General features: G+C 39.5%; 1 protein-coding gene across 1 annotated transcript; it reads right to left on the reverse strand.

Moving 5' to 3' along the window:
• Window positions 1-6875: 6875 nt before the first annotated feature.
• Window positions 6876-12874, reverse strand: FAM9C (family with sequence similarity 9 member C). The gene is made up of 6 exons (XM_030807500.1): window positions 12781-12874; window positions 12177-12297; window positions 11967-11998; window positions 9780-9894; window positions 8543-8642; window positions 6876-6938 (listed from the first exon to the last, which is right to left on the reverse strand). Exons 1-6 carry the CDS (start codon window positions 12872-12874, stop codon window positions 6876-6878), a joined length of 525 nt encoding a protein of 174 aa, XP_030663360.1.
• Between the last annotated feature and the right edge of the window lie 994 nt (window positions 12875-13868).

Genomic DNA, 13868 nt, shown 5'->3' on the forward strand with positions numbered 1-13868 from the left:
TCTCTTTCTAAAAGATAGGAATGTGTGCTCCAGTAACTAATTTGTTTATGTGTAACTAATACATTGAGAGAATCTCTGTAAGACATCTTTCTCTGGCACTTATTTTATCTTGATCCTGGATGGAAGATAATGATAACCAAGTGACCTGTTTGTTGACTAGGGCACATTTCAAAGCAGGTATGGATATTTGATTTAATGTACATTAGCAGGACATTGATGCAAGTGTATGAGTATTGAGACAGGTAGGCAAGCGGCAGGGTGAACTTCACTCCTTAAAATAGTGAGCTCAAGAGACGTAACTACCTAAGCTGTCTGATTTTGTTCGATGTGCTCTTTTAAAGTGATATAAGGCAAAATATATTTAACTGGTTAATTAGTGAAAATGTAGCAACAAAGGATGTCTGTTTAATTCATGGAAAACGGGAATTTTGAATAAATTTAATGTTTGAATTAGGCAAATAAAATTAATTCCTCTGTTTGCATAAACACAGAGATTGGAGAATTGCTGTGTATTCAGTGTTCTTTCAAATGACCAATCATTCATTTATTTAGTACATGTGTATTGTGCATTTCTTGTATGGGTGGGAACACACCAGGTTCCAAAAATAAAACTGGGACTATGATAAAATTTTTACTCTCAAGGGTAACAGTTAAGTAAATAACAGCCACAATATGGAGTTTGAGAGGTACAGAACCAATAAAAGAGAGGAAAAGGGGCACAATTTTGTTTGAGAACAGATTCCAGAAAAGGTAAACAATTAGGTGGTCTTTGACACAAGTCTTAAAAGAGTAAGTAGGCACTTGCCACACATAGAGGAAATAAAGTATAGCAGACAAAGAATAGACTAGTCATGGTTATTAACTATCAACTAGTCCATCTTTACCACTTACTTGCTATTCGTTCCTGGACACAATTGATCTCAGGGAGGTGGTGAGTAGAATGGTGGTTACCAGAGGTTGGAAATGGTAGGAGGGATGTCAGGGAAAAAGAAATGCTGGACAATGGGTATAAACATACAGTTAGAGAGAAGAAGTAAGTTCTAGTGTTCAATAGCACACTCGAGTAACTACAGTTATCCTGTATTTCAAAATACCTAGATGAGATTCGCAATGTTCTCGACACAAAAAATGATAAAAGTTTGAGATGATGAATATCCCACCTACCCTGATGTGATCTTTACATATTCATGAATCAAAATATCACATTTACTCCATATATATTTACAACTATTACATATCAATAAAAATAATGAAGATATTGGTAACTAATAGCTAACATTTATTCAACATGTACCATGTGTCTAACCTCCTCACCATTGTTTCCTCTGACACTCACAGTAACCCTCTGACACAGATACCATCATCACTGTCTGTTTTACAAATAAATAAGAATAAAAAGAATTGATTTCAATGTGTTTTGGGTGAGCAGCGCTGAGAGAGCCCTGATTCACTTGGATAAGAATACAATGCGCTGTCTGGTTGTGGTTCAATTTTACATCTCAGAGCTTATGTACTGTGAGTGCAATAAATCAGGTGTGTGCACAGAAATTCAGGGCAGAGTTAAGCTCCTCCTAAGGAGTGAGTCAAGTATTTGTGATTTGACTGGATCACCTTAATTTAGATATCTTTACAAAGATATTAACCTATCAATCCAAGATGAAATTTTAACTAACATCAGGAAGATGAGATGGCCATTTCCCTCTGGTGTCAGGGGAACCCCTCTCCAAGAGGCAGAGGCAAGAGACTCTGTTTCTCCCGGGTTTCAGTTGCTGAAGGAAAGGACTTGCCACTGGTCTGTGGGCAAACTTCCTTGGGCGCTGTCTTTGCGTTTGAACTCTGAATTTTTCCAGTACATCATTGTTCTAAGGATATATTTAGTGCTTTGTGACTGTACATTTCAACATTCAGCTGTTGAGTGAGACAATATTACGAGACATGATGCTCTTGATATCAGCCATTCGTCAAAGGGGGTGTTTCTTATGGAACAAAAGAAAATACATGCTTCAATCTAGAATTTAAAAGCACTGCAACGTTTCGAGCATATATAAATAAATGTTATCTGTCTTACCATTTTTGGGAGAAAAGTGAATCTTTACATTTGTTTTAGTGTGACTTGTTTCTGATATTCTAACCTAAAATTTCATGGTTACAAAAAAGTACAAATTAAACGTTCTCTTTATGAAAAATAAAACAGGGACTATAGCACAGGTGATGTGAGAAAAACAGTCACTAAACAAAGGAACGAAGAGTGAACCCTGAAGTAATCTATGGACTTGGGGTGATAATGATATGTCAATGTAAGTTCATGGGGTGTAAGAAAGGCACCACTCTGGTGGGGGATATGGATAGTGGGGAAGGCTATGGTAGGAGAACAGGGGGTAAATGAGAAATCTTTAGACTTTCAGATCAATTTGTTGTGAACTAAAAACAATTCTAAAAAATAAAGTCATATATATGTGTATGTGTGTACATATATTCACATATACATATATGCATATTATATATGTATAGATACGTGTATATGCATATATACATAAAAACACACACACACACACACATATATATATATATATATATACACATTTATACACACACATACACACACCCCTAATAACTTTTAAGGACAAAAACTTTCTTCCCTTCAGAATATCTGCCAAAGTGACTTAAAGTACACCGTTACTCATTTGAGGTAGTAAGGGGTGGCATAAACATCAACTGTTTCACCACTAAGTACATTGTGTCCTACTTCTTGTCCTTCCATTATAGAATAAACAGTTACATAGCCCAGTGTGTATAACAGAGCTCTCATATGGACCTCTGCAGATCTCAAATGAGGATCTTCTTAGAAACTTGAAGTAGTAGTTAGACTTATACACCAACACACGCTTTGGGTAAAAGGAAAATCCTTTATGAAAATGCAAACTTTAGGAATTAAATGCTCCCCATAAGGACTCACTTATTCCTGCATAAGTGATTGCAGGCAGAAAAACAGAATCTGAATGAACTTGTTTTTCTTAAACTTGGAAAACCTAGAAAAGACAAGAGTGGTATATAGGGGCCAATTAAAATAAAAAGCACAAGGAAAAATGAGAGGAAGTTCCTCTCCTCCCAATGGGAGTTTTGTGTTTTGAACAATTCATGAAAGGAATTTCAGAAACTCAGCAAAAGAATACATTTAACTGACTTACTCCAGATATATTCTGAATTTCATATTTACTAAATAAAGTGTTTCCAAATGAACATTTTGTATGTTGTTACATGTAAAAACTGCACATTACAAAAGGAAAGGTAGGAGAATTCATCACTTAAGTTTTTAGATGCATGTATACTTAAACTTCCACATACTCCACAAATACTGAACTTGAAAAACAAAGCACCCTACATAATTTACCTTGCCACAGATGTGAAATAATTGTAAGCATACATAAATGTTAATAAAATACTTTGAATCAATGCTAAGGGGAGATAACATTGAATGGTGGACCAAAACAAACTAAATGGCAATTTGATGTCTGTGGAAATGATATACCCACAAGCCGGTGGCTCAGCACTGATATTAATATATCCTGCTCAGTTGTCTCAATCATTTATAGTAGTTTAATTTTTTCAAGAACACAGACGTTAAGGTACTTTTAATAATTTTGAAAGGCCATAAAGTTTATCTATTTTTTGAAGTCTTGCTTTCATTGGAATTGCTTCTTTAACTTAATGAGTAAATACAAAGAATGCACAGATAAAATAAGGGTTTGTCTTCTTTTATTAGAGAAAAATGTACTTTTCCATGCCCGTGCTTTCCACATTTTTGGAACTGATACAGATCCACAGAGGCCAAACCTAAAACTAAACTATCTTTAATGTTAAAATTTAACTGACTGTGTATATAACTGTGCAATTGCTGCTTTCTCACAGAACTGTCTAGGGTTCATTCAACAGATCATAGAAACGTGGTCTGGCATTTAACAAAGAGACTAATGATAGAAGAGATATACTAATTTATACAAGAATTAACTAAACACTGTCATGTGGTTTAGTGTAGCTCAAGTTATGCTTGTATCATATAACATAGGTTCAAGTTCTTTTGTCAGTCATCAGAATAACAGAGGTTGAAGGTACATCTGAATAAGTGCCAACTCTTGCTGCAGCTGTTTCAAAAAAATAAATTTAAGTAATTGCGATACACATTTCTATAAATAAAATATTCCAGTGCTTACATCAATCCTGAGTTTTTAAGATAAAATATGCACTACTTACAATTACCACAATATTATTTTGGAACACGGTGATTTATTTTTTAAGTTGACTATCTTCACCAAAAAGAGGGCTTTCATTATACTCTTCCAAGTCCTCATACTCTAAAACAAAAAGTCTAGTTCACTGACAAACCATCACTTCACATCTCACATTTTAAAGAGTAAATTAAATGTCAAAAGGAAACAGCTTTTAATATTCAAAGGATGCTGGTTATTTATTTCAAATTTAAAAACTGTAATCAGGCCGGGCGCGGTGGCTCACGCTTGTAATCCCAGCACTTTGGGAGGCCGAGGCGGGCAGATCACGAGGTCAGGAGATCGAGACCACGGTGAAACCCCGTCTCTACTAAAAATACAAAAAAATTAGCCGGGCGTGGTGGCGGGCGCCTGTAGTCCCAGCTACTCGGAGAGGCTGAGGCAGAAGAATGGCGTGAACCCGGGAGGCGGAGCTTGCAGTGAGCCGAGATTGCGCCCCTGCACTCCAGCCTGGGCGACAGAGCGAGACTCCGTCTCAAAAAAAAAAAAAAAACAAAAAACTGTAATCAGTACATGGAGCTCCAAATACTTAAAATTTTTAATGCCAGATTTTAGTGAAATATTATTATAGCAGGTCCAACAATCATGTACTTTGCTTGAAGAAAATGGTTTGTTGAACTCATGTTATGGTCAAGATGGAGCAAAAACAGAAAAAGACTGGTAGTCTTAGATCATGAAATACCATAGTTTTTCACCAGATAGTGACCCATTTGTTATCACTAATAGTCCACATAACATCGTTTCCACTGAAGGGATAAAATGGTCTGTGACATGACCTCATCAAGTTAGAGAAAACATAACTATGTTTGAAATATATACTATTCCCTCAACAAATAGTTCAACAGTTCCTACTCCCTAAAATGTGGTATGTTAATGCTAAGGAAGACGTAAAAAAATGAAGACACAATCTCTTCCATATTCCTGTGACATGAGCAAATATGCACGAATAAAAAAATTAATACAAAACTTACGTAACTGCTATGGAAGGGCAACTCACTCGGACATGTAGCCAAAAATGGAGACTGATGTCCACTTTTTGATTGAAATCAAAAGATTTCAATTGGTCAAAAACAAGAAAAAAAAAGATATTAGAAGCATTGTGAGGGAAGAGCAAGAGCAAAGCATGAGAGTAATGGAGAGGTCGTTCAGAGAAGGCTGTCAACCTGGAGAGGCGGGAAGAAAGACAGAAGGTGGCAAAACAAGCCTAAGAGGGGGTAATGTAAAGGGGAGAGTCTCTGAATATCTAAGAGCTGACATGTGGATACCATTGACAGGCTGGGAAGAGGGAAGGGCTAGAAGCATTTTAGGAAGGGAAAGGTTTTAGGAAGATAGTATTTCTGATTAATGAAGGGTGGCTCAGAAGAGAAGAGAGAACTCAGAAAAGAGTTTAATAGTACGAGCAAGGAAGAATGAGGTCTTGAACTAGGGTTGCCTCAGTGGCAATTTAAAAAAAGAAATTTAAGGACCATTGCAGAGGTAAAACTTGCCTCATGAAAACTGCATGGGAAAGATAATGGACTCAGAAGAGTCCAAGATGATACCGAAGTTCCTACCCTAAGTGGTAACATGTAGCATTAACATTGACAGGAAAACTTTTCTAGTCTTATGTTCATACCAATTAATAAATGGTTTCTGGGGAATATTATCGCAATATGTTCTCCACTTGTGACTTCTATATAAATAACTGTTTTGTGTACACATAATCCTCAAGTTGCTTGAAAATTTTATTTTCAAACTCTTTTCCCAGTTTATTTAACACATCTCAGTCAGTGTAGAGGAGTGACATATGAACGTGTCTTTTCACAAGTTTACTAAAAAGAATATCTTACCTCCCAAAAGGGAATTCCATTGTTTCCTAAATAATACACATCTACATGAAGAAGAGCTCATTGTCCGATGACAATTTGCTAATGTGCTGTACAACAGCAGATAATTCACAAATCACAACGTGTTAATAATCTGCTGGCTTTCCCATTCTGTTATACATCTGAACCATCTCTTATGATTACAAATTGTCATGTAAAACCATTACTAGTCACTAATAATTTTGAAAGTGAATATGCCATAAAACACTCCTATATTACAGCAGAAAACAAAAGAGATACTCAGTAGTTACATTTGCCTACTTCCTATTTAACTAAAACTCTTGAAACAACACACGTAAAAAAGACATCCAGAAAGGACTGATGGACTTTCTGCCTTCCACTAAAGATTTGTCGCTGATCTCCTAAAAACTGAAAATAAAGTCTTCATTAATGTGTTCATAAGGTATCAATTTTTATACACAAGATGTATATTTCTAGGTAAAATTTCCAATTTACCTTTTCCTGGTCTAAATAACTCCCACAAAACTATTCATGAATCCTAAAAATACTGTTTTATGTTAATACATTTACTAATTATGTTAAATCTGGAACAATACATTCAAAGTTAAAAATGGTAAGTAATTTAAAATGTATAACCAAAATGTCTTTCCATACATTCTGAAACAAGCAGACTGTCTTCTATTTTTATGCATGTGTTGTATTTTATAAGAACGTATTGTGTTACCAAATAGAACAGACCTTTGTGAATTGCTCGTGTGGTGGCTCAATCTCTTTCAGTTCCTTTCTCATCTTGTTGCCACCTCTTTTGTTGCTCTTGAAATATTTTCTAGAAGCACAAAACAAAAAAGTGATTAAAATTGGGTAAATTTTAATACTTATAAAACATAGGCCGGGCATGGTGGCTCAAGCCTGTAATCCCAGCAGTTTGGGAGGCCAAGGCGGGAGGATCACAAGGTCAGGAGATCGAGACCATCCTGGCTAACACGGTGAAACCCCATATCTACTAAAAACACAAAAATTTAGCTGGGTGTGGTGGCAGCGGGCACCTGTAGTCCCAGCTTCTCAAGAGGCTGAGGCAGGAGAATGGCATGAACCCAGGAGGCGGAGGTTGCAGTGAGCCAAGATTGTGCCATTGCACTCCAGCCTGGGCGACAGAGTGAGACTCCATCTCAAAAAAAAAAAAAAAAACCATAATTCTGCATTAAAGAAATACTCTATAAATCAATACTTCTGAACACTTTCTTTTAGACGTTTATGACCAATTTGAAACAATTGTGTTCACCACTCATATGCTAAAACAATAACCTTTTTCATCAGTCATGGAGTAAAGAATTTTTTCTTATACATATTCAACACATAAGTCTTAATTCTTGATTTCAAATGAAGAGTATTCGATGACCCTTCCTATAATTTGTTGACCACAGATAGGTAAGATCTATACAGAAATTAACTAAGAAACATTCTTTCTTACTAAGATTTTAAACACCTATTAAATCTTGGTCATTTCAATATGTACATAGATGAACCTTCCATTAATGATTGCCTTTCTGCACCTTGACCTAATCTCCAACAACAGTGTTCTCCTCTCCTCTACGTGGCACTCACAGTCATCCCCTAAATTTTGTCGTTCCCAGTGACCGCAGTATCTACATAATATTAATAATAGCAATGATAAACAGCAACCATGGGTCAGATTGCATCCTGAAAAATTTAAATAACCCTATTACATAGGAACCCTTTAATCCTCCAAACAACTCTGAAGTAGGTACTCTCACCATGTCTCCTTTTGTATATAAAGAAACTTTAGCACAGAGATAAATAATTTGCCCATGGTTCCCAAACTAGCAATGGTCAAACTGGAATTGGATCCCAAGCAGTGGGGCTCCGGAGTCCCAACCCTTGATCACTGCACTCAGCTGTTTCTCCATCTTCCTAACATACAGCCACTACCTTCCTGCCACTGTAGGTCACTCATTTCAGTACTACAGCTCAGGAGTCTGTCGGGACCTGATGCCTATTGAATGGAGCACTTTTCACTGCCCAATGCCCCACCCTCATGTGCTCAGGTAACTCAGTCCCAGCTGAAATTCCACAGCCAGTCATCATAACCCCATCCCTGCATCTGTGCCCTGTCCAACTCTCCCTCTATCAACGTGCTCAGCTACACCCCAACCCAGGAAATTCCAACCCTACAGCTGCTCTTGCACAAATATGCCAACTGGGTTCACTTTAACTTCTTAATCGCTATGATGCTGACTTCAGCTGGACCCCTAATGCTGCATGGCAATTATATTCCCCTAGTCCATGAGTCCACTAATGGGCCCCCCACTCTGGGCTCATGCTCTCTTCCTTCTTTGCTGGATTTCTGCATGAACTATTACTACCTGAGACATTGATACAATAGGTTAATCATAAAGCTAAGCCTGATACCATCTTTTCTCCTTCTCCTTCCTCATCTTTCTGCTCATCTGTGATGAACTCTTCAAGGACATTTGGCAACTTCAGAGAAATTCTATAATCACGTTTCTGCCTGTAACACATAATAAGTAACAAGGTCATACGTCATAGAGAGATGAAAAATTAATCCTATTCAAACCAAAACCGACTTGACATAGTTTATACTATAAAGTGGCAAGGGAGTAATAGCAGCTGAAATCTTCTTTTGGGAAAAGGTGAATGAGTTATTGTCATTCTGAAAGGATCCCTTCCTAACTGACTACTAGAGCAGCTATCTTACATTCTTTACCTGCTGAAGACAAAGGAGGGTTTACTGCACTATAAATTTCCCAGAAACAATCTTTTTCTCCAAGAGCAGTTTACTTTTCTTTCTTTTTTTTTTTTTTTGAGACGGAGTCTCGCTCTGTCTCCCAGGCTGGAGTGCAGTGGCGCAATTTCGGCTCACTGCAAGCTCCACCTCCCGGGTTCACGCCATTCTCCTGCCTCAGCCTCTCCGAGTAGCTGGGACTACAGGCGCCCGCCACCACGCCCGGCTAATTTTTTGTATTTTTAATAGAGACGGGGTTTCACCGTGGTCTCGATCTCCTGACCTCGTGATCCGCCCGCCTCGGCCTCCCAAAGTGCTGGGATTACAAGCGTGAGCCACCGCGCCCGGCCGAGCAGTTTACTTTTCATTTCTTCTTACTAAATAACATATGGGTTCTCATAAGGAAGTTCAAGAATATCATAGCCATTCATCCCGTAAGATTTCCCGAAAGAAATACTTAACTATTTCTCCACTTTGGCACAACAATGATCTAAAAGGAATAGTGAAAACAATTTAACTAAAATAAATAACTTATTTACAACACAAGGTTATCCCTTTCTACATAATTGAATATTGTTAAGAATCTACAGACTAAACGTTGAAGACATTTATCTTATATTCAGGTACCATATATCTAGAAATGGACAAACATTAATTTTACAGGAAGACTTTTTATCTGGAAGGCAAAAAGAGGTCATCTTCATTGGCTTCTAGGTAATATCTCTCAATTCTGTTAAACTGAGGTTATAAAACTAAAGAAACTTACCTGTTTAGGGAACAATCAAGTAAAATATGTTGTTCCCTAGAGATGCCAATATGTACAGGATAGTTTTGGAAATTATTTGCACAAATGAATAAAGAAATGATATAAATATCATTATTCAAAAAAGCCAACAATCATACCTTTTTAGTTGTGTTGTTCTCAAAATATTTTTAATTCTGTTCTTTATTTCGCTGCAAGCTTTTGCAACCTTTTCAATCCTTTTTCTCTTTGCAGCAAGATCCTCTTTAATGTCAGCTAGACAGTAAATGAATATGCATTAAATGTTCCTGTTGAAAAGTAGTTTCTTTGCGTATATTGAAATCAATATGGCACTTGATGGTTCAGCAATATCAGAAAGACATTTAAAATGTAAAATGCAAAGATCATTTCAAAAAGCAAGATTTATTTATGTAAAACTTTTCAGGTATTAATATTAGTATTCCAATTTCAATTGGTGTAACAGCAAATCACTTAATTGACGGATGATGAAAAAAGTGAATAATTAAAAGTTTCTATTTTTTAAGTGTGCAGAATGGGTTACAAACACAGACTTTAATTTCTTTTTTTTTTTTTTTTTTTTTTGAGACAGAGTCTCGCTCTGTCGCCCAGGCTGGAGTGCGGTGGCATGATCTCGGCTCGCTGCAAGCTCTGCCTCCAGGGTTCACGCCATTCTCTTACCTCCGCCTCCTGAGTAGCTGGCACTACAGGCGCCCGCCACCACGCCTGGCTAATTTTTGTATTGTTAGTGGAGACAGGGTTTCACCACATTAGCCAGGATGGTCTTGATCTCCTGACCTCATGATCCGCCCACCTCGGCCTCCCAAAGTGCTGGGATTACAGGTGTGAGCCACCACGCCCGGCCACAGACTTTAATTTCTACATTTATAAAATGTCCTACAATTCAAAGGACATGTTTCCGTGAAATACTGTCACAACTCATTATGTAAAGCACAAAAAAGTATCTTATTTAATAAGACCATCAAAAGGGTAGAAATAACTTAATACAAAATAAGGAAAGTATTTTTAGTCAATCTAGTGGTTGATGCTATTAACTGTATTTTAATAAAAGAAGCAATGTCCATGGGTATAAACATTTAGGTTTAAATAGATAAAGAAATACATTCAAAAACACGTTTGAAATATTTTCTGAGAGCTTTTTATATGACATTTTTATCCATAGTGCGGTGTTTCAGAAAACTGTAATACTGCAAGGAATGCTTTCCTAAACATGGTTTCACATCAGAGATCTCCCATCAATTGCTAAGAATAGGTTTGAGCAATCATAAAAGAGCTGCACCATAATACAAATTTTTTTACATACAGTATCCATCTATAATACTCAATGTATTAGGCAGCTCACAAAACGGGCACTTTGTCACCACCAAGCAGAGCAAAGCTTTCCAAATATACTGCTTGTATGAATTATCGCTATAGAAGAGCTGAAAACTAAAGCAAGCTTTTTAAAAATAAGAGTATTGTCTCCATCATCTCTACAGAAATTTTCTCAAACTTTTTTGAAAATATGGTCCTATAACAGTGCAACTAATATTTCACATGGCAATATAAAGTTTATGAGTTTTTGGATCCAATTATATGCTTCTCACTGGGTAGAAAAGTTGTCTTTCCTTTTCTACTACACAGCTTATTACTGGAATAATAATAGAAAATCATCATTTTAGAGAGTTCAATTTTCTCTGGTACTTTAAAGAAAACAAAATCAGAAAGTTGTGACAATAGCTAAATTAGGAAGATGAAAAACTCATATTAAAAACTCTGAGTACATACGGACAGTAAGAGGCAAACAACACACACCTGGGCCTACTTGAGGTTGGAGGGTAGGAGGAGGGTGAGGATCGAAAACCACCCATCAGGTACGATGCTTATGATCTGGGTGACAAAATAATCTGTATACCAAACCCCTGTGACATGCAATTTATCTATATAACGAATCTGCACATGTACCCCCAAACCTAAAGTAAGCTAAAAAAAAACAACCTGATATATGACTTAATGTGTGTACACCGAAAGGAACGAATAGAGCTGTTTCTCCTCCAATGTCCTCTAATATCCCCCAAACAATTAAATTTCCACGTGTATGAAAGAAAAGTCACCCCTCTTGCTTCACCATTATTAGAAGCATTCTCACATTCCACATCAACAATTAAAAAGGTAAGTAAGAAAAATTATCAAACAGATTACATTAAATGCTATATATGAGAAGAAGGCATTTAAGACAGTCTTGTCATCCACTAATTCATATAACCTACTGTAAGAGTTATATGGTTGAAAACAATTTTCATAAACCACAAATAGCTCGTAAAACATACCTGCAATATCTTCTGGCTCCTTGGTATCAACCCTGTAACAAAAAGTTGCAACAAAATTTTAACATAATGCTACACAAAATGCCTTGTTTGTTGGGAAGAAATGTCTTATGTGAAATGTTCTGCATAGAACAGAACAGTGACGACATGATCCAAAGCTGACTTTTCCTAAAAGACCTTATCCGACAGGCAAAAGTGACTTAAACACTTTACCCCGTTTGTTTGTCTGTTTCAGCAAAAGATCCTCTTTCCCCATGCTCATCAGTTACATCTCCCTCCTTTGTCTCTGTAACAGGTTTTCTTTCCTCATGCTCATAACTTACTGGATCCTTTCCTGCATTAAAATAAAAAAGACAAACCTTTTTTAGAGGAAGACGCTGTTGTGGACATTTTTTGTAGAGAAACGTACTAGTTGTAGACTTTTTTTTGGCTCTCTGCCAATTAAAGCTTTAAAGCACAACTATACATGGAATCGCCGGCTCCTGCCATTTTACTGAGGCATTTTTGGAAGCCCTTCGGGTTCAAGTCCCGGTAAAAAATGTTCACAGGTCAGACCCCTTGGATGTCAGGACTGCATCCATGGAGAAGAGCTGCTCTGAGAGCATCTGTAACCCTGCTATGAGGGGGAGCCTCCCACGGGAAGCCTAAGGCCCTTGAGCCCGCTTTGAAAACCTGGGGCATCTTAGCACATGCACGGCGGACTCCAAAGCCACGAAGGGGCCGGGGTCCTCGGGCTGCCCATGTGCCCCCCCCGCGCAGAAAGCAGACAGACCGTCGGGCGTGCACCTTCTTCTAGGTCCCCTTGGGCTGTGTGTACCTGCAAGCTCCATTTCCTGGGTGGCCATAACTTGAACCTCCAACTGGTCCTTGGCAGCCCTCCTGCTGTGCTTCCTGCTCACGGGCTCCTCCATGGCTGGCTGTCCTGGGAAGCTAGAGGCGACCTCTGAGCCTGGTGAGTGCAAAGATACACTGAGGAAACTAAGGAAACGAGGCGTGTTAAATGAAAACCATCAGGATCGCGGGTTCAAGGGCGCCCCGAGTCTCCTGTGGGAGCAGGAGGGGACGCGGAGAAGATGCCATCATCCCCTCCTGTCCTGGCCCGTCCAGCGCTTCCCCAGGGCTGGCTGCAGAGCTCGCAGAATTCCGCCGCCTCTGCGGGATTCTTGCAGTGCCCTTGGGACAGAGCCTGGCCCTGCCCCTGGGTTCCCCAGCGACCCAGTGTAGTCGGGAGGGCCGCGGGGCGACACAGGATCTCCCCAGCCATCTCCATGGGAATGAGCCGGTACGCACCTGTTTCTGACAGGGGCAGGGACTGCCCACTCGCCAGCCTGGATGCCCAGGGGACCCCCGGTGACCCCAAGTATCCCGTCCTGATGGGCGGCCAGACAAGACGGACCCACGTTGACCCCCCAACCGCCCCCCAAACGCCGCACACATGCACAGGCCTGCGGGACCCTCCTGGGTCCTGGGGACCACTCAGGCAGCTCCAGCTCCCCGCCCTGACCCAGGCCCCAGGCGACAATGCCTGGGCCATTTCCTCACAGATCAGCCTGGCTGCCCCGCCCTTCACACCCTCTTCCCCAAAGGGCCTCTTGCCCGCCTTCCCCGCATCCCCACCGAGGGCGTCTCACCTGAGGGAGCCCTGATGTTGTTCCCTCAGAGGACCTGCAGAGGCTGGCACCACGAAGCTCCTCTGAGGGCCTGGATCCTCGGTTCTCGCGAGAGCGGCAGCCGGCCTGGCTGCCCGCGCTCCTCGCTGATTGGTCGGCTCAGTGCGCATGCAGGTGGCGGGCGGCATGGGGCCACGCCCCCTGCAGGCACACCCTCCTCCTCAGGGACTGTCCATAGCTGCTGTGGACTCACTGGGTGGCTCTCTGAGGCCTCTGTCCCCACGATATTCCAGCT

This window comes from Nomascus leucogenys, chromosome X (assembly GCF_006542625.1).
Source record: "Nomascus leucogenys isolate Asia chromosome X, Asia_NLE_v1, whole genome shotgun sequence".
In the NCBI taxonomy this organism is placed as follows: domain Eukaryota; kingdom Metazoa; phylum Chordata; class Mammalia; order Primates; family Hylobatidae; genus Nomascus; species Nomascus leucogenys.

Bases quoted from the DNA above. Each gene is read 5' to 3' on its own strand.
- FAM9C (XM_030807500.1), bottom strand. From the start codon at position 12,874: ATGGAGGAGCCCGTGAGCAGGAAGCACAGCAGGAGGGCTGCCAAGGAC. The intron at 12,298-12,780 runs GTACACACAGCC...ATTTTAATGCAG, and splicing joins CCAGGAAATGGAGCTTGCAG to GAAAGGATCCAGTAAGTTAT. The intron at 11,999-12,176 runs GTAAAGTGTTTA...TTTTTGTTACAG, and splicing joins GAAACAGACAAACAAACGGG to GGTTGATACCAAGGAGCCAG.